This window comes from Pezoporus flaviventris, unplaced genomic scaffold (genome assembly GCF_033815535.1).
Source record: "Pezoporus flaviventris isolate CSIRO_AGI_PZ_B2104156 unplaced genomic scaffold, CSIRO_AGI_Pfla_v1 ptg000001l, whole genome shotgun sequence".
Classification (NCBI taxonomy): domain Eukaryota; kingdom Metazoa; phylum Chordata; class Aves; order Psittaciformes; family Psittacidae; genus Pezoporus; species Pezoporus flaviventris.
The window spans coordinates 38,773,215-38,794,346 of record NW_026892549.1 but is presented as its reverse complement, the minus strand read 5'-3'; the positions used below and the strand labels follow the sequence as shown (position 1 = coordinate 38,794,346).

At 38.3% G+C, this 21,132-nt stretch overlaps 1 protein-coding gene and 1 long non-coding RNA gene across 2 annotated transcripts in view; one reads left to right on the top strand and one right to left on the bottom strand.

The window, feature by feature from the left end:
* Nucleotides 1-20,705, bottom strand: part of LOC133268989 (collagen alpha-1(XXVIII) chain-like) — a 33,081-nt gene extending 12,376 nt beyond the window's left edge. Inside the window, exons 1-23 of the mRNA XM_061452913.1 lie at nt 20,622-20,705; nt 19,484-19,659; nt 18,111-18,679; nt 16,392-16,412; nt 14,903-14,962; nt 14,327-14,380; nt 13,980-14,024; nt 13,153-13,179; nt 12,250-12,294; nt 11,570-11,614; nt 10,898-10,951; nt 10,512-10,580; nt 9,764-9,832; nt 8,042-8,110; nt 5,884-5,952; nt 5,385-5,453; nt 5,235-5,303; nt 4,033-4,101; nt 2,947-3,018; nt 2,250-2,318; nt 2,012-2,083; nt 1,032-1,100; nt 567-635 (exon numbers count right to left, since the gene is read on the bottom strand). Coding sequence (XP_061308897.1) covers nt 567-635; nt 1,032-1,100; nt 2,012-2,083; nt 2,250-2,318; nt 2,947-3,018; nt 4,033-4,101; nt 5,235-5,303; nt 5,385-5,453; nt 5,884-5,952; nt 8,042-8,110; nt 9,764-9,832; nt 10,512-10,580; nt 10,898-10,951; nt 11,570-11,614; nt 12,250-12,294; nt 13,153-13,179; nt 13,980-14,024; nt 14,327-14,380; nt 14,903-14,962; nt 16,392-16,412; nt 18,111-18,679; nt 19,484-19,643 — 1,914 coding nt within the window. The 5' untranslated portion in view covers nt 19,644-19,659; nt 20,622-20,705. The remainder of the gene's footprint in view (nt 1-566; nt 636-1,031; nt 1,101-2,011; nt 2,084-2,249; nt 2,319-2,946; nt 3,019-4,032; nt 4,102-5,234; nt 5,304-5,384; nt 5,454-5,883; nt 5,953-8,041; nt 8,111-9,763; nt 9,833-10,511; nt 10,581-10,897; nt 10,952-11,569; nt 11,615-12,249; nt 12,295-13,152; nt 13,180-13,979; nt 14,025-14,326; nt 14,381-14,902; nt 14,963-16,391; nt 16,413-18,110; nt 18,680-19,483; nt 19,660-20,621) is intronic.
* LOC133268992 (uncharacterized) lies at nt 13,171-14,412 on the top strand. Its single transcript, XR_009743259.1, has 2 exons — nt 13,171-13,240; nt 13,917-14,412. It is a non-coding gene; the product is annotated as an uncharacterized LOC133268992 (long non-coding RNA).
* Nucleotides 20,706-21,132: the final 427 nt, after the last annotated feature.

Genomic DNA, 21,132 nt, shown 5'->3' with positions numbered 1-21,132 from the left:
AAACAAAATCCACCTGGAATGAAGAGCAGCTTACAAAAGTTGAATCTAGGCAACCCTGAGGCAGTACTAGAGAAGTGCTAGAGAGAAGTCCTTAGAGATTAGATACTTGTTAACATACTTCTTCCATTATCTAAGGCATTTCTTCTCATATTGCCAGTTTGGCCTATGTACTCACATCTTTTTTGAGTCTGTGGATTTCCCTGTGTCAAAATTAGGAATGAAGCAAAGGAGCCTGCCTGAGAAAAAACAGCTATGCTTTACAGGTAGACTGTTGTAAACACATAAATCATGTGTTCACTTTGTATTCACTCCTCATTAATTAAACCCAGTAATTTTTCTCCTAGTTCTCTGCCACAAAAGCTTATGGCTCTAGGATTCTGGAAGGTTGACTATCCATGGTTTTCTGGCTCTGCAAATTGTTATACTTTGCCATCATTGTCCAACAAACACATTAAGAACTGTAATGAACAAACACTTGGCCATGCTAGGCTATTTGCTGTTGCTTATTGAACTCCTGCCTTATTTCACAGTTCTGCCAGAAATTAGTTTACCAATTTAGGAGCTACCTTTGCCCCAGGAAGCCCAAAACCTGGTTCTCCAATTGGTCCAGCAAGACCAGGTAACCCAATGTCACCCTGCAACGAAGAAAATAGATATTTTAGTTATGTATCTTAATAAACACCAGCCACAGACTGTGGGTTTGGATTTCTGTTATACACATTTATATATATAAAATTAATAGCTAATTTTATTTATTGCCATTGCAAGCATAAACCACCAAAAGCAGAAGAAAGAAAAGTATTTTGATACCCAAGGTTGTCTAAAATAAGAAATTAACATAGGCAGGCCATCTCAGGCTGGCATACAGTTAATACCAGGGTATGGTGGTAACTAGAGTGGATACAGTTCATAACTGTTCATTTTTAGTTGAGCTTATAAGGCTGAAGTTATTTGCACAAATAATAGCATGGCCTACTTCACAGTTTTCACCTCGTGTTTATAAGCATTAGGAGCTGGAGTGTGGGTGTTACCTTTGGTCCAGGCACAGCTCTTCCAGGAGGGCCTGGCATTCCAAGACGTCCTGGTGCACCAGGTTCTCCCTGTAGTGAAGGAGAGCAAAACCAATGGATTTTTCTGAAAATGAGCATAAGCCACTTGTAGAGAAAGCATTTATGTAATAATTTGTAACATTGCATTAAAATTCTGTTAGAATTTCTAATATTCTATTCTATGTGGAGTAATATCTAACTACTTGAAGAACTGATAAAAAGGTTGATTCTGATTTCTTAATGGAAATGAGGTTCTTCTCGGTCACTGAACAAATGTATGTTATTAGAAATCCCTTTCTAATGTATTCGAGACTTGGTCCAGCTCATCCAGCACTGCAGACTTCCTGCCCAGCTGTGCAGGTCTACTGAAAACATGTATTTTTCTGTTAGAGTAGATTTTTATAAATAGTTCTTTCAGTTCTTTTTCACCCCTATTTTTCCTCTTCTGGAAGATAGGGGTAAAATTCCTATCTTAAAGAGTGTGTGGAAATACACGCTCTTGTGTATATAGATAGCAAAAGGCTTCATGTGAAAGCGGAAGACAAACTTGGAGTAGCCCTTCTCTCACTTTCAGTGAGTACTGAGTGAATAGCAGCTCCAAATCCGTAAAAGTGTATCAGCCATTATTGAGTGTAAGGGAAAATAAAGTGCCGTCACATATGTTTATGCCATATATCATTTATCTTCCTAAATATCTCATCATAAAAATACCAGTATTAGTGTCCCTTAACTTTTTTCAAGCTGACAGGGAAGCAATATGTTAAATGCAAAATTTATTTAAAAATCCTTCTAGATGTTTTTAGGGATCACAGTGCACCTTGCTAAGAGAAGCCATCGCTGAATTTTATTTTAATTATCTTTTAAGAAGCAATTTAATTCCAGGACAGTTTTTTCCAAGACCTAGAACAAAGCACAGCTTTAGGTGCCTATATTACACGCACATAATGTGGTAATAAACCTACTTTAGCTCCAGCAGGTCCAGGTACTCCTGTTGGTCCTGTTAATCCACGTATTCCTCTCTGACCTTGATCTCCCTACAAAAATAGAGAAGACATATCACATACCAAATAATATTAAGAACATGTTAACTGAAATTAGTTGTAAATATCAGTGAAAGACAGTGAAATTCTGTCTTCTAGCTGGTGCACATAAAATCATAGAATCATAGAATAGTTAGGGTTGTTAGTAAGAAAGTCTTACCTTTTCCCCCTGAATTCCAATCCCTGCAGGACCTTCAGGACCTCTAAGACCAGGTAAACCTGGTTCACCCTTGAACAGAAAAATCAAAGCAGCATTTCAGAATGCTGTATAGACATGGTGCAAGATCAACTCTGTATTCATTTGAATAAGCTCATTAAAATCATAGATCTTTCAGAGTCAGTGGCAAAACTCCCACTGAGGTCAGTGGGCCCAGGATTTTCTTTCCATATTGAGAAGCAACCATTGTAAAACTCTGTGTGGAATGCATGAAGTGGCATGTATGTAATCTTTAAATGTGTGGTGTTTCTGAATTTAGGAAAATACCCTGATTGGAAGGCTATGAAAGGATGCCTCTAGCCATTCTAGTGGTTTCCCTTCTGAGTTGCAGGGCACTTTGTGGATTAAAAAGACCCCAGAACTGTAAGCAAGGTAAAACACATGCCCCTCCTCTTTCCCCCCTCACCCCCCCCCCCCAAAAAAAAAGAAAGAAAAACTTTTACCTAAAAAAGTATGTTTGAAAGAATTTCTCCCCCTCTTCAAACCCAACCTCCCCCCCCCCCCCCCCCCCCCCCCCAGGCAATGTGCTACTTTTCCTCTTGTCCAAGAATACTCTCTTCTAGGTTTGGGTATCCGCACAGGGAGAACAGTAGAAATGCTTGCAGGGAAACAGGTAGGGTGCAGAAAGAGATGAACCAACCTTTTGTCCTGGGGCTCCATCTTCTCCTGGAAGACCAGGCAGACCTGCCAGTCCTGAAGGGCCTGGCTCACCCTGACATCAGTAAAAAGTAAGTCCTTCTATTAAACACAGGCTTGGTACTACTCTTTCTCTGAATTAAGGAAATCTGTCTTTAAAAGTTCACTTAACTGTGTTTGTAGCAAACATTTATGCATATGAACCCAAATATTGCTGGTTTTTAATCAACACAACTCTCATGTCTGGAAAAATCCTATTGTCAGATTGTTTGAACTGTAAATTTTATCCATGCAATTGATATTATTAGCTAATAATGCTCCAGATCATTCTTAAAAAATAATGCCATCATTTCATGAAGCGGCAGCATTTGAAGTAAATACCAGATAGAGCTGACTGTGACATGATGATTGACATTTTGCTGGTGAGTATCAGTGCAAATCTATTAATGGCAGTAGAATTTTTATCTGATTATTTCTCTAAGGTTCAAGCGCTTGATCTGATTTCAGATAAAATAACATCATTTGGTGTCAAATATGTTCACTCAGCATTACCATATTTTGTGAAATTAAAGAAAGAAATTGAAGAGTTTCTTTCCTTTTCCAACCTGTGTCCCAAATCCCTAACGAACAAAAGCAAAACCAGGATAGCCCTGTGTCTTTCCACTATCACAAAAGTACTGTTTACATCCTATCCTGTATGAAAAGGGAAGAAACAGAACGATAACCACTGTTCAGTGCTTTTTTTCACCAGCTCTGGCTATAGCTGAGCTTATGCTGTGAGTTCTGGCAACTGTTCAATATCCTTGATGGCATTCTGGACAGAGTTTTAGCTGAGCTGTATGCAAGTCTGACTTGAGCACCGGCCAGGCAGGTGGAAATTTTCAGTCACTATTTTTGTACAGAACTGGGGTATTTAAAATATTCCTATTTCTGGAGGTTCTTGAAAGTCTGTGGTAAAAATTTTGAAGACTAAGAAGCTAGATTTTTATTTCTAAACCTATTTTTATGTGTCTACAGAAAGGATACTCAGGAAAAACAAACTTCAAATTCAAATAAATAACTAAAAATAATTCCTCTATTAACAATGTACCTTAGAACCAGGTTCTCCAATACCTCTTTCTCCTGGCACTCCAGTCTCTCCTGGCAAACCTTGTTCACCCTGAAGCAGAAATTAGTTTTTAACAGCATTATAATGGAAAAATATAGAAGCATATTCTTGGGTGCTTATATTTAAAGAAATATTAGTCTTTAAATTCTTGAAGATTTTTTTCATTAGTATGATGTGTTAAACAGTTGGGCACAAAGACTGGGAATCAGTAGCACGATTTGAGCTGTCACCATAAAGCTGTTGGTGGTAATGATTAATGCTGTAAATCTCTAATTATATGTCTTTTCCTGCCAAAGTAGCTGGTATTTCAGGAGCAGATCTGACATCCACAGACAATGCAGCCTTCTCTATCTTTTTACCAGTGGTGAGGCAGATCCCAGTACAATCACTCAAAATGTAAAAGGTGATCACTGATGTTGCAAAATACTTTACCTGGCAGGAACCCTTGATGCTTAGACCTCTAGTTCCTATATACTATGCTTTAATTGCCTTCAGTCATTGAAAACTTTCATCATCTCTTCCAGAAAATCACTTTACATCTTCAGTCCAAATACTTCAAGGGTGACATTTTTCATTAACAGATCTGTATTTTGCTAATCAGTCAAGACTAAATTATTCTGTCAGTTTTCTTAACTGCTATATACAGTAAATACACAAAGTCAAGTGTGACAACAGGCAGCAGAAGGAACAAAGTAGGCAGCAGGTCTGTAAGGTATGTATATTACATTTATGGAATGGAAACAGTACAGTGAGGATGAAAGATGATATTGAAATTTTGGTGGTGTTCCGTGTAAAGTGTAACTACTTCTTGGAATTGACTCAATATATCTGCATCTGATATGATGAAACTGCAAATTCAAGGCAGACAACCCTTTCTATGGAAATGTATTGGACAAAGTGCAGTTCATGATCTGGTATGTAGTACCTCAAAGGTTCTGTGGTGAACCAGGCCAAAACCTAACTAGATAGCTATAGCATTGGTTTATCAAGAATTTTCAGTGGAGTAGGATCTGCTCTACAGTTTGATGATATTAATAAAGAAAATAATTTCCTGCAACTATGTCAACACTTAGATTGGTATTCAGCACTTTAACAAGGATAAGGATAGAGGTGGAGCATTTCTTAATCAGGAAATACAATAATAAAAACAACACAGTATCTTTTAGTTCAGAAAACTCCCTAACCTTTGGCCCAGGTAGTCCCTGTCCTGGTAGCCCTCTGGAGCCAGGTGGTCCTTTTGGGCCCTCAACTCCCTGAAAAGATAAGTTAATTATTAAAAATATTATCTGTAATTACATATTTAATGTGAGGTGAGGGGTAAGTGAAAACTGCACCTTCTCTCCTTGAATTCCAATTCCAGGTAATCCAATTGGCCCAGGTAAACCTGGAGGACCAAATTCACCCTGGCAAACAAAGTACAATTGCTTAGTTATGTAAAGATACAGAAACAATCTGGGACAGCTCCTGTGTCAGTATGTGCTGATTTAACTTCCCTTTAATCAGTGAAGTTGGGGATCTGACCTTTTGTCTTTCATATATGCATTTATTCCCTGCTGGTTCAGGGGCAAACAACTGCTAGTCTCTTTATCCCTTTCTAAACCTTAACTTTCCCACAGAATCAGATGCTTTTTGTAACATTTCCTGTTTAATATGAAGAGATGTTAAAATAGGTTGTGAGAGTTCATTGGGCATAAATCTCTCTACAAAATACCTTATTATCCAGGCCCTATTGTAGGGACCTTGCCTCATTACACCTTTTGTTGTAAATTATCAACCGTGTATTATGTAGATTTACTGGCACTTTGTTAACCTCCTGGTGTATTTACTGCTCACCTTTTCACCTTTTATGCTGATGCCTGGAAGTCCACGAGGGCCTTTTGGTCCGTCAAAACCACGTTCTCCCTGCATGAAAAAATAATGAAAAAATAATATGTTGTTTATTGTAGAAATATACATCTGTTTTCTCTGAAGTAACTAGAGACAGTGCTCTGTTGTTATGAAAAATGAAATAAGAAACAGAAAATAGCTTCTGAATCTGTTTTCCAGGATACCAAAGAGGTCATCTTTTCAAATGAGCTTGAAACTGCTAATGAAAGAGCTGAACAAGCTTTTTTTTATCTTTCTGCCCACCTCAATTGCTTAAGGTCCTGTCCTGCTTTCCCTCAAATCAATGGCAAAGCCACAACTAATTTAAATGCAAGCAGGGCTGAGTAATGAGACTAACACAAATCTGAATTCTGCTTATTTGTCTAACGGGTTATTCTCACTAAAGTGTGGCAATGAGGATCTGGTTCTCACTAAGAATTTTGTGAGGATAAAGAACAGGCCAGACTGTATTGTTGTCTATTTCTAAATGTCATTGTCTTTCTAAATGTTTATTTACAAAAACAGTACTCTTGGGGGAAATGCAGGCTACTAATAAGGACATAAATATTGTGCTTTCTTGTACTTCTGCTAATAAAACATGTAAAGACAGATGTTAGCTTGTGTAAATTGTCACAGAATCACCCAAGACAATGAAGTGATGTCCCAGACAGGTCTCTTCTTTCTCTAGTAACTAATTCCACCTTTTAACTTTGACTGCAATATATTACGTGGATTTCTGTTCAAAATAACATCCTTTACTTCTGATGCCCTAGAACACCTGCCTTCATTTTCCTTTTTACTGAACTTTGAGCATGTAGTAAAATTGTTCAGAAGAAAGCAACTGTAAAATTTACTTTAGATTAATAAATCACCTGTTTAAAATGTGTTTAAACCAGACAGCTGACATATTTGGCCACTGTAAATAAGACCAGATATACGTATAGACTCTGTTGATACATGCTTGACGCCAGATTAGATTTGGCAGTAAAAAGTAGTACATCTTAATGGAATCAAGAGTTCCAATAATGCTGGCAGACTTCCAATTTGATTATTTTATTCTGCCTATCTATCTCAGTTGCTCAATACTTGTGGCTAGATTATGCAGTCTTCTGTACTTGTTCCCACTGTGCATTGTGTTGCTGCTTATTAGCTGTAGTGTTTCTTCCCACACAAATTGTTATTTCAGTGGCAACGGAATGATCCCTAAATACTTTTTCTTCAAATCATTTTTTGTTTGTTTTCATGCATGAGATCAGCTAAGCAAATACAAACCATCAACAATGAAGTTAGACAAGTCATATAATCATAAAATGCATACTGGATGTTTGAATATTCTGTGTTGCTAGCTGACCAAAGTATTGTGCTAAGCAAAACCATGAAGATTTTTAGTAAAGGGACATCTGGGGCCTGCATCTGTAAAATAATTTTTTATTGTTTTCCTGACAAAAGTTGCCTTGGTGCATGCATAGCTCATATACAAGCTGTGTCACTTTGTTACTGTAACCAATGGTCAAAGTGACAATTTAGCCTGGGAGTTGGTTTTGGTTTTCAGCAGTCAGCAAAAGGGATTAGCACTGTGTCCATCCATGCAGGTGCAACTACTACTGTCACTACTTTCCCTGGATCCGAAAATTAGTAACAGCAGCTTTCTTTTCCCACAAACTGAATTTAGACTTCTGCCAAAATGCATAAATCCGTGGCTGAGGTATTTCAGAAGCTTAGAAGCCTGTTTTCAGTGACAGCAAAGATCTCTAAGGATTTAGAAAACAGCATCAATAAACCCCTAAATTTTTCATCTAGTAATCATTTGTACAATATTTTATTTGAAGTCAGATGCTGGAGGCTGTTTTAAAATTATAGCTGGAATTCTTTTCAGGCTTAGATCTCACAAATCAAGCATCAGGTGAATTAAATATCATCTTTACAGGCACCAATGGCTAGCTGTGTCTAGAAGTCACGTTTGGACCAACTGAATTCTATGAAAATATATTGAGTTAATTGATGCCAAATTTTAATATTAAGTTAGAAGCTACTTTCTCAGATTCCTGTGTTTTCTCTGGACTTGTTTTGGCATGTACTCATTTAATAGTGCTGCTCTGGTCTTAAAACTCTTCAACTGCTGTACCTTTGCTCCTGGAAGCCCTTCTCCTGGTGAACCTCTTTCACCTTGAACACCTTGTGGTCCTTGAGGCCCCTGTTAATGTATGTTTAAAATGGCTTAGAACATGTACTAATCACTCAAATCAAAAGCAGCAAGTTCTATGTCATTGTCAGTTTCAAGTACATATTTAAATGTTAGTGTAGTTATAACTTGTTAAAAATAATACAGTAATACGATATTCAAAGCGAATAAATGATGAGTATTCTGGCCTGCAGCAATAACAAGGCAGACAGTTTTACTTTTCTAGTTACTTATGAATCACAGGTTACGTAGCTGAAGTTCCTATTGCTTATACTTTCTAAATCTTCACTCCCTAAACTTTAGTTTGGTTCACAAATTGTTACCAATTGTTATTAACACTACCAGTACAACCATAAGAGACAGGGAGAACCAGATTAAAGACCATAGACAGCAGTACTGAAGAAGAGGTAGCTGTAGAGAAATCTGACTATAACTGGTGAAGGGAATAGTAACATGACTTTCTCTCTTTTAAAGCAGACCTCATAGGAGCACAAGGAGAAAATAAGGCAACTAAAACTTTTCACTAAATGGAAGTCCAAAACCTGTGCATATTGAGCCTGCTCCACAGTGTGTTCCCGCATCTTTATTTTTCCCTCTGGCTTATTCCTTGAGATTACACACACACACCACAGAATGACAGTAGATTTGGCTCTGCATAAATATGCTTCTGTGTCTTTAGCAGAGAGCTTCAGAATTATGCCTGGTTTGATTGTCACCACTGGCCTTATTAGTAATTCTCTGTTCTGTGGGCTCTTCAACGAGAACTCTGTCCTCTCCAGAGGTGTATTTTCAATCAGGCATGAGTTCAGTTTCCAAACTGTCTTTCTCTTTTTCCTGGGAGCACCTCTTTTGAAATCATTATTACCTTTCCTTGCCTTATGAAAAAACTGCACAAAATTTCCCCCTTGTGGTTGCACTAGAGGTCTTTCAACCAAAAATGAGTTTGAGTCAGCTGAATTGTAAACAGCTCAGTAAAAGATGCTGTCTGACACTTTGGAAAAAAAGCAACCTTAAAATTGGTGTAATTGTTTTCTGAATTACCTCAAAGAGGTTTAGCTTACAGCCACCAGGAGGAGGAAGGGAAGGAAAAGAAGGAAGAGACTTCAGGGCCAAAACTACTATAGAGTCTGAAAGTATATATATTTATATATATATTTTAATTTCTCTCACTGTTATTTCTGTGAAGGCAATACTGGTCAAATTGTTACCTTTGACCACCTATGCAATCTGAATATCTTCAAGAAGGACGTTTAGGTTTGACTGTTTCTAATGTTACAGTGGTTGAAATGGAGTCTCTCCCTCAAAACCATGCTGATGTGAATGTTCTAATGATACTGAAAAGCAGTCAACTTTGAAGTTACCACATGCAGATTTGAATCTATTGGGAACAGATTTGTTTAAATATGTACGTGGTTTTGCATAAGGTGGTATTTTTCTTAGCTGTTTCAGAGATTAAGATAATTAGAAAAGTTAAGGAACTGGAAACGTTCCCAGTTTATTGAGGGAAATGAAAGTCAGACAATGTAAAACGTATGGGAGCGAGAACTAGTGGAAGAAAGAAGAGATGGTATTATTTAACACACATATATCCTTTTTAACAGAGAAGCACTAAGAATTTTTCCTTTCTGTCATGCTTCCCTCACACCAAATGAAAAATAGACATACCATAAGTCCTGGCTCACCAGCTCCGGGTGGGCCAACAGGGCCTGGTCTTCCTGTCAAACCGGTGTCACCCTTCCAACAAAGATGTGTTTTGAAAATGACTGATTTAGGTATTTTTATGTGCATAGCATATAACAACTCATCGGGCATTCTGTGCTTGAAATAATTGATGTAGGAGAATACAGGAATGGCAGAGAAAATCTGAGTGTCCTCACAGCCATAAAGCATACAAGGCCCAACAGACACTGAACTGGTGCAGTTTTACAGCATTAGGATACAGCCTCAATTCTGCATTGAGAGAAGACAATGTTGAATCTAAATGGCTAATTATTCCCATCATATTCCTAGTATGTCATGTATCACTTACTGTCCATTTCCAAGGAGTTAGTATTTTTATCATAGTGCTTTTCTCCTTATGCCAGTCATCCAAACCAACAAGCCTATTTTTCACAGGATAATTTTTGTTTCAGACTGTGCATGCATTTTACTCAGGCATACACTGCTTGGCTTAGTTATGCCAAGCATACGAACTACTGTAAAAAGTCCTTTGAAGTACATACTTAAAATGTACTTTCCACCCTCCTCCCCCCAAGAAGTTTTGATCAACATACAAAATACCTTCCCAGTACCACAAAAACAGCATTTGGAGGCTCAAATTTTCTCATCACCAGCAAGTATAGTCTCTCAGCTGTTTTGGTTTTCATTCTTACCTTACAATACATGTAATATAGAAGGTGAGAGATGCTTGTACCTTTGGGCCTGGCAGTCCTATTCCAGTCTCTCCAGGCAAGCCAGGTGGCCCAGGGAGACCTCTTTCACCCTTTTCAGAGAATGAAAAAATAAACAGTTCTGTTTATAACATTTATGTTTAACATTTCCATGTCTATGGAAATCAGTTTAACTCAGGTTGTAAGTTCATTTTTTGTGTATCCTGACTTTCAAGGTATACATATACTCTTTGTATTCTACAAGGTTCTAAGAAAGGTTTTCTTATGATTTGCTAGCAATGTCACATTAAACTGCATTCCCTACAAGAAGGGTATGGGGTACAAGGATAAAAGCATTATTGTTGTGAGGCTATACTAATACTATTAATACCTTTTAACATTAAGAAAGGAGAAATAATGCAGTTCTTGCCTTCGATCCTTGCAGACCTTCAGGCCCTTGGTCTCCAGACTGTCCTTGTGGACCCTATTAAAACAAAAGGCATTTAATGAGATTTTTTCAAGCTTTTAGAACATGGCAGCTTGAAAAACAATTTCTAATTTGATGTAGTCTGCATGAAAATATGAGTTACAAATATTTCAAAACTGAAGCTTTCCATTCTGATGCACATATAGACTAAGTTACTCAGCTAACTTGGAGCTGGGTCTGGTAACTGGGGGAGAGAAATTTTCTCTCTCTTCATTTGAATGCAATTGAAGGTAATCTATAGTCAAGATTTACCGAAACATCCCAATGCTTGGGCCTTCAGTCCAAGAGTACTGGGATGAAAAAATACTAGTGTTCCCATATACTTCTGTGAGATAAAGAAATAGTTAAGACACTAAATGGGAAACGAGCAATTTTGGTTTTTATGGAACTGCATTTGCTGTGGGGTTTGAGACTGAATGAATTATAAGGATGATTTACTGGTCTAGACTGCTCCTCCAAATTCTTCTTAATTTTGCTGTTTAAGAAGATTAATTTTGGATGCCTTAATTCAGTGACTCAAAGATTCTATGATGGTTGTGGTATGGTACTATTTCATACCTTTGAATCCCAGGGAACCAGGTATTGTTTGATTTATAGTTTCCTTTCTTTTTTTACCTGTAGCCCTCTTGCTCCTCTGGGGCCTACTGGACCTTCCGGACCCTGAAAGGCAAGTGGAAAAAGGGATACCTTTATGTACATTTTGATTTGGTCAAAACCACTTTTAGAGAACTTTTTACTAAAGTATCTTACTTAGATATCTTTACATTAAAGTAAAAAGTAAAATCAAGAGAAGGTCAGCAACCAGCAAGTGTTGGATAAATAGTTTTAAAATTGAATGTGGTAATCAGAATGCAGAGTAAGAATAAACAGTTGATTATCAAGGACCAGTAATACAGGATTAAACTTATTTGTTTCATTTAAAATATTCACAGCAATTACACACCAAATCTTGAAGACTGGTGTTAGAAACCTTGATTTCACTTTCACCTCTCATTTCCTTTGCTTACTGCTTGAAGTCTTCTGCCTCTGTTAAAGTCAAGCAGAGTTTTAGCACTGTTATACACTGGCTTAGGTTTGGGCCCTAAGAGGAATCACATGAAAATATAGAAGGAGCTGAGAAAGTTACTGAAAATGGTATCCTGGCTTACTTTATTTTTCTTAAACTGTCAGATGTTAATTTCCCTCAGCCTTGGAATTAATATCTGTCTTAAATCGATCACCATGGTTGTTACTGAGGAAACTCGTTTTTCTGTGTTTGTGTTTCCTGAAGGTGTAACAACCTTTTGGCTACTTACTCTGTCTCCTTTTATCCCTGGGATTCCACATTCACCTCTTTCACCCTGGAAAGGAACAGGAATATTTATGACGTATATTGAGCATATCATCCTTATTCTTTGGGTGCTTTAGTTGGACACCTAAATGATCTTCTGTTCAGAACATATTATAGCATTTGTGCAGTAAGTTCATTTTGGAAGGAACACATCTTTAATTAGAGTTTGTGCAATAGCTGGTAAGATGATGTTATTGTTCGTTACTGGTATTTATAACAAATACAGCACTATACATAATAAATAGTAATAACATCAAATATCTGTGTGTAAGCAGAAGTTCTGACTAAGAGTATGTCGTGGTTTAAACCCAGTCAGGTAATTCGTTCGCTCACTTCCCCCCCCCTTTCTTGCCCTCCCCCTGCTCTTGGAGGAATGGAGAGGAGAATTGAAAAGAATGCAACTCCCACGGGTTGAGATAAGAACAGTTTAGTAACTAAGGTATAACACAGATCACTACTGCTACCACCAATGATAATAATGATAAAGGAAATAACAAGGGAGAGAATACAACACCTCAGCACCAGCCGACCGATAACTCGCCCCCCAAGCCCAACCAAGCACTGACCGATACCTCCTCCAACCCTGCAGTCTCCCAGCCCTTCCGGGTAACTCCCAGTTACATCCCGGGCATGACGTGCTGTGGTATGGAATAGCTCTTTGGTCAGTTTGGGTCAGGTGTCCTGTCTCTGCTTCCTCCTGGCTTCCCCTCCCCCCTGGCAGAGCATGAGGCTCACAAAGTCCTTGGCCAAACCAAAACATCATTGTTATCAGCTCTGTTCCCCAGCTGAAAGTCAAAACACTGCACTACACCAGCTACCAAGGAGGAGAAACATGACTGCTACTGCTGAACCCAGGACAGAGTAGTACCTTCTCTCCTTTATATCCAGATTTCCCCTGGGAAAATAAAAAAAAAAGCAAAGCAGGTTGTGAGGATATATAACCCAAATGTAAGCATGTGAGTATTTGCACTAACATTCTACTGTCTAGAAGCCTTTAACGTACTGAAAATGATCTCTGATAAACATAGTAATATGACTCTAAATACTGCAGCTACTAGTCATGATAGATGTGTTTTATGTGTGAACAATCTTAGTCAGGGGTTTTGATCATGTAAAAACAGATCAACTAGAGTTCATATTTCCTTCTTAGTGAGGAACATGCTCACATAAGAAAGCAAGAAAAATTAAAAAGGATGTAGTGAATAGATAAGAAAATAAAAAATAGGGTGATTCATGTGTGAATGAATTCAGAGTTAAGCACTAAGTGGCTGGTCCTACAGTTACTACAGTCCTACAGTTACTTCCTTAAATGTATTTTTTCAATTCTTTTCATTGCCATGACACACTGGATTCTTTATTTGCCAAATGAAAAATTTAAACTGACCCAAAAAGATGCAGGCAGAGTGTCCATTTCTGTAATGTTCTTAGATTATTATTAATGTTCTTAGATTATTATATCACAGCTTTTCACACTTTTTAGGAGCCACTATGCATTATTAGAGAGCATTTTCTAGATCACTCTTATAAGAAGGAATTATTTCTTTTCTTTAAGCAATGATAATGTTTTCCTGTCTAGTGTTAATGAATCATTAGCTGGTAAAACATAATGAATTCTAATCTTTTTTAAAAAAGGTGTTTTGCCTTGAAGGAACACTAACTGCTCATGGGAGAAGAAGGTAAAAAATCTTCTTTTACCTCTATTCCATCTCGTCCTGGAATTCCATTGAGACCTGGCTCCCCCTATGAATAATCCAACATCAAGATCAGTGAAATAAGTATAAGATTGTATTGTCCTGATTAACTGAGTAGATACCTCATTGCAGTACAGGCAGCATACCAGCTCCCTCTTTTTACCGTTTGATGATTTTACACATTATATATAAGCTTTTAATTTGTAAAGAATCTTAGTCTTTACTATAGCAAAAGGGTGTAGGTGATGTTCAAAACACTCACAGGTGGAAAGTACATGGGCACTATTAGGATAGTCTTTTCATATTAATGAAGTACCAACTCTTTCTCCTAAACCTGAAAAATCACATTACCTTTGTTCCTTTCAGGCCTGGAGCTCCATCATCACCAGTGCGACCCTTTTTACCCTGAAAACAATGAAATAAAAGTAACAAAATTCTGATACGTTAGCCAACTAATTTTGTTTTACAATATATACACTTTTTTTTTTTTTATATTTAGGTTATTTGCTTTAGCCTCTTGCTCTCACTCTTGTAAGAGAGCTTTTCGAGAGCTTCTCAGATATTAATGTTTGATTTGGGCCTAGTTAGATCCACCTGGTCTGGTTGACTCATTGTGAATAACAGGTGAATTACTGTTCCATACAGGAAAGTTGCTCCTTCCTGCCTTTTGAACTGCTGTGGCTAAAAGGAGAGGCTCAGCTCAGCATATCACACTGCTATTTTCAGGAGCATCTGATGACATTCTCAGGTCTCTCTGTGGATTTCCTATTGGTGTAGCACTTCTATGCAATGTAACTAGCATTGAACATTCAACTTTTGATGTCTCAGGATTTGGGTTCAAATAATTTCCTAAAAAAAGAATCCAATAATCAAATAAATTTTGATTTACAATGTTTATCAGTTATTTGAAAAATGACAGCTACTTACAGCAGGACCAGGAAGGCCTCTTTCCCCCTTCTCACAGTTACATGTGGCAGCCTGGGGACACTTTGAATGAAAATAGTCCAAATCAGCACATTTTAATAGAAAGGATAGAAAACACATGAACATTGCTTTTAAGTTACTGTATGTAATGACATGGTTATATTTACATATTTTACAGAAATCTTTCAACTGTCAGTTTACCACTCATGAGGAACGTGGTCTCCTACACGCCATCCAAAAATCCGTATCATTCCTAGTCTTGAAATTTCAGTCATGTTGGTAATGGCTTTACCTCCAAATTATTCACAAGGTTAATTTATTGGTGTGCTGTGTCTATGGCTATAGATTTGGTTTGACTACTAGTCACTGTAGAGATAGCCAAGACAATGGGGTAAGAGAACATCTTACATCCTTGTTCCACTTCACTATATGTAGGATAGATCACAGTTTAGCTCTAGCTTGATCTATAAACAAAACATGTTGGGGCTGTATAGTTTTATCTAGTTAATGCAATTAATTCATTGTAACAGTTTATAATTGTTCTTTTTCTTCTGCCATCTCTACTGTCATGTGTCTCAGACATCATTATGGTATGTAGGATCTTTTTGAAACTTTAAAACCATTACAGAATACAGAATTATTACAGATGCTGGGGTAATTTTTGGAGGAGGAATAAGCAATGTTGTTTCTAGTTTTGGTTTTATTATTTATTAAACTTCCACTAGATGTCTTGAAGGGTTTAAATATCATTCTTACTTGAATATCACAATTAGTAACAATTTGTTTTGCAATGACAGCACTGAATGTCTTGCTACTTCAGCATTTGTTCTGACAAAAATCAACATGTCAGTGGAAATGAATAAAAAATAAAATGCTTTAAGTTTTGCAAACACTCAGAATATTTACCAGATTCTTTGAGCTGCTCATCAGAACAGTCTTTGTCTGAGATAACTGTACCTGAAGTAGGACTAACATCTTTAAAAGGAAAATTAACTTTCAAGTTAATCTTTTATCCCAAAATGGCAGCTAGACCTACCAGTGGCTGCAGGCAGGGTGACACAGTGTGGACAAACTGGAAAAGTGCAATGGTTGAGATTTTTCGAGTTTCTTCCTTTTTTAAAACTCTGCTAGGAAGAGCATTATGGGCCAGACCTGCACCACATTCAGCTCTGTGTCATGTTTTCTTATCCACTGAGTCTGTTGGATGATGTGCCAAGACATATCAGCAAATTATTGCTAACCTGAATGCTCACTCATTGTTCTTTTTCAACTTTGAAAATTAGGAGGGAAAGTAAATGACATTAGGGTAGGAAATCAAAGCTCTGTCCTGTAAATGCAAAAGCATGTTTTACTTGAAGGCAATCCCATTAGACTCAATATTTCACCAACTTCCTGAACTATCAGTTTTCCTGAATTATGTTTCCATATAATTGTAAATGTCTGTATTAAGCAGTAGATCTGTACAGGAAAAAAACCAAACAAAACAACTTACCTCTTCCTCAGAGAGATCTTTCTGTAAAGACAGATATTCAAAGCAACATTAGAAACTTAAAGTCATAATCCAGCTCTACAGAAAGGACACTAAAAGATTGTAAAATAAATTGCTTCAGCAACTAGTTAATTAAAGTAAACAATTAACATATTAACTAACATTAATTAAGTTTAGATTTCTGAGAAACATTCTAGCAATCTCTCCATCCTAGAAATTAATTAAAAGCATTAAATTCCTATTATAGATTGTTGACTGCACAAATCACTGACTCCCCTTGTCCAGCCATTGTCATTTGCTAAAACTACAATGGTGAACAGACTTAAGCCAACATAGTACCTGTGGCAGGTACATGGGAACCCAGAAACTACATTGTTTCCGAAGTCCTGAATAGCAGCAGCTCTCTAGTAGAAGTAAATGATACACACTCTACACTTGCGAAAATCAGAAGCTCTTCTAAGCATACTATCAGGCAAACACACAAAATGAGAACCTTAGAAAAGCTTTGGCTTTAACAGTGATTGTATAAAGTTATCATTGAATTAGCTGTTAGTTTTTAGATCTCTACAGCTGAAACACCCACATGGAATGCATTCCCCCCACTTCATACAACTGATGTAGTCTCTTGAGAGGACATAAACATGTTGATGAGCAGCAACACAATGCAAATCTCTAGAAGTCACATGTATACACATATATTATGCCAAAACCATTATTTAAATCAGACAGCACCCATATTCTCAAAAGCAAGAACTTGTAACGGCCTGTTTCGAACAGGTAAAATAAAGGGTGTTTAGACACTCGCGAGGTGGTTGCTGTCATACAGAAAGCAATGGTAATACTAGAGAAGAAGGGAAGGGTGATATGCAGGAAAACCAATGCAACAGTTCTGCAGAGTGGCAGACTGCTGCAGTGCAGGGCAAACAGGAAGACCAGCTTGTGTACATGCTCAAGATCTGTATGAGCCTGTATGATACTTATGTGTCAGTTTCACTGCAGAAGTCTCCAGATAAAGGAGTCTCCTGGTATTTTATATTTCTGTGAATGCTCAGATTAGGACTTCATCTGCAGCTTGTGTCACCAGATCTACAAGCTAGAAGATGACTGTATTCTCTATGCTTGCCAGGGAATATTTTTTATAAATTAAGTTCATATGCAGAAAAGAAGCACCCAAGCAAAACTTCAAGCTCAATTTAAACATTTCCTCCTTATTATGTGGTAGGCTTTCCATGAAAATTTAAAGACGGCTATCACCAAGTTCAGATTTTATCTAAATTGACATATCTCTATTAAGGGCTATGAATTTATTTTCACTTATGCAAGAGCTGCAATTTTTGGTACAAAAGGCAACGTCACATTTCTACTTCCTACAGAAGAAAGCACCGGGATGCCAAAAATTGTTGTTGTTTTTTGTTTATATTTTTTAAGAAAGGGGATTTAAAATACCTTTATTGGGAGGAAAAACAGAAATATAAATAACTTCACAGCAAGTCTTCTGAAACCTAATTTCGGTTCCAACTTCAAATATTTTGGCTGGCAAAATCTGAATGCTGGGGACAGAAATGAAACCTGTACTTTGGCACAGTGGTCTTGTTAACAGGTGGGCTACTTTAACATTTAAAAGGTACAGGTTTCTTCAATAGCATAAGCATTCCAAAATATTGGAAGTAAGAGCATACACATATGATCCTGTAACACTTTAAAATTCTTTCTCATACATACCATTTCTTTGACAATCTTTTCCACAGTTTCTTTCTCCTGAAGGTTGAAAACAAACCTGGATGCTGGGACACTGGCCAGGAGCCGGAGCTTGGCAGCATTGCTGACCTCCTCAGCCACTCTGGTCATTCCCATTGTGAAAAATACAATTCCTTGGTGTTTAGCATCAGCTATAGCTGCAAAAATATCTGGGTTTCTCGGATGGTCCACTCCATCAGTGAACAGCACAGCTACTCTAACACTACCCGGAGTCCCTTCAGTCATGTAGAGTTGTGTGAGGTTAGTTATAGCATAAGTTGTGTAGGTGCCATGACCTATGTAGGTGATGGGAGCAAGGTGGGATTTGAATGCTTCAGGACCCTTCCAGTCATGGAAAGTTTGCTCTATGAAAACAGTGCTGCTGTACTGGAGTAAGGCCATCCTCCAGCTAAGGGTACGTCCAGAACTAAGCTGCAGACTTTTCATTCTGTCTACGGTTTCCAGTACAAATTTTTTCTGCTGTTCATGGTTATAATCCTTAGCACTTTCGGAGCTGTCCAGTAAAAAAGAGATTTCCAGAATGCAGTCTTCATCTAGAATAAATAGGGGAGGTAGGTGAGTGGAGTGATTTCATACTAAACCACATTCTACCCCTACCCTTACATGTATTTCAGGCTTCAAAATTGTGAGTGAAATTATTTTAAACATCTGTCATCACAGATGTGAGACCCTCATGGAGATAGAGCATATCGAGGCTGAGGAATTTGCTTCAGAACAGATGCCCCAGGGAATAAGAAACTGAAGGTGAGGTTATGTCATGTAGTATAAAATGAGGAGTGTTGTAATGGTTTTAGATATTCATTATGTCCTCTTGCCTGATATTTCACTGAATATCCTACCAGGATGAGGACTGGGAAGGTGGAAGTCATCTACAGGAAAATGAATCTTACTGAATAAGACACTGGAATGTAATTTGTTGGAGCTAGATTTTGTCCCTGATACTGACACAGTGACATAGAAGTTTTCAGAAGTAGGATCTGCAGAGCATTAATTTTCTGAACTACTGACATTACTTCTATAGGCATACAGTTATATGGGCTATTGACAACAAGAGGCTATCAGCCATACCACAGTAAAGCCCCAGAGCAATCTCTTTTTCTGGGATACATAAAAGGGGATGAGAAAGATGGGAGTAGAAAGACAAAAGTGCAAAAATAAGGCATGTGAAAATGTAGGATGAGGTGAGTCTGGCTGATTATAAGCAATATCTTAAAGGGCCACGTAGTCCAGAATCCAAATAAATGAATCGGGTGAAGGGAGGGAGGAGGGGAGAGAGAAGGGGAAGGGGTGGGAGAGGAGGGAACCAAACCACACTGTTTTAAAATGACAATATTCACCTTGATCACTCGGGCTGGGATATTTTTCTACAGTATTTGACAGAAAGTGTTTAGGTTTTGTTCTTCTCAATCCATATCTTTTTTCTTCCCTGAGATTTTCTGCTAAAAACTCATGGTGTTCAAGTATCCACAAAAGCCACCAGAATCTGAAGAACATCATTTGTTTGGTTTGTTTCCTAAATGACACAAATAATAATACAGAAGTACAGCAGTACAAGGGAAATAAAACATTTCATTTTGCTTTCATTTTGCAGCTAAGCAACCTTTCTTCGACAGGTTGCTTAGCAGGCTGTATTTTAAAATATAGTCCTTAAAACCCAGCTGATTTTATTTTCTTTTGGTAAGATCTTTTCCAAAATATGTAATAAATAATAAGCAAAGACATACTGGGGTGGTTTTCAAGCACTCTGCATATCGTTCTAGCACATGACAAACTGCTGACAGACATTTTGCAAACACACTTCAGTTCTCTCTCACTGCCTGGTAGCTGGTTAGTTGTACAACCAGCCCTTCTTGGAATCCTTAACCTTGACTGTGCCCATGTGGATGCAGTGTGAATCCCAAGTGTCATTCATAGGGGTGGCTCTATTTTACATCTACTTTTTCCAGAGCTGGCATGGAGAGAAGGAGGTACAGAGGCAGTACAGAAGCAGACACAAGTTTTCCCCTATTCTCTTTACTTAAGAACTGAGTGTCATGCATACGTCTTGCTGTCAAAGTCCCCCTGTCCTCAGCAGTCCTACAGAGGAACGGTCAGAGATTGCTGCCCAGGCAGTACCTGCGGCACTGCCCTGGAGACATGTAGGCTCCACAGCTACCTGCAAGGCAGGCTCCCTTCTGCAGGGACAGGAGATGTTTGTCCTGGCCTCACAGACACACCCGAAGCAGCTCACAGGCTGCTCAGGGATTGACAAGTCAGTCCAGCCCCACTAAGGTTTCATGCAGTTCACTGCAAGGTCTCCCTAGAAAAGCACAACACACAGCAAAAAGGCAACTCAGTGGCAAGAATGAACCTGCCAGAAGTGAGTATCTCATAGAAGTCCCTAACACAGCCGTATCTGCAAGGTTTCTCAGCTTCTACTGGTTTAGGGCAGGAATTCTAGTGCCCACAGACACTGAGAGTACAGGGGGTTCTTACCTTGATGTTCGTAAGCAGAAGGCTCTGTGGATATGCAGGATGCTGCCCTGGGCTTGCTGGCAGCTGCGCTGTCCCTGTGCCAGATGTTCTGTGAAGAAAGGAGGGAGAAGTTGGGCTCCAAGCTCCTCTGAGAATCGGTATCATGTGTCAGGAGGAGCCAGCAGACAGAGGCAGCAGTCCTGGCTCCCCCTTCTCAACTCCCACCCACTCCTCTCTTCTTCCCCAGGCTATGCACATGCATCCTAGGTTTTGTACCCCACAGCCATTCAAGAAATCCTCATCTGTACTTGCACATGTATGCAAGAGGACTGTTCTCACCCCAGCAGACTTCCCTACACACCAGCCCAGTTGTGGTCACTCTTTAATCACTACCACACATCTTTCACCCCTATACTTGTGCGCAACTGTCATGCTTTAGCATGGCAGCTTTTGGTACTAGGTATCATGCTTTCAATATCATTGTAGCAGCCCATGTCTGGAGGATCTCTTTCAGACCTAAAGACAGATTCCC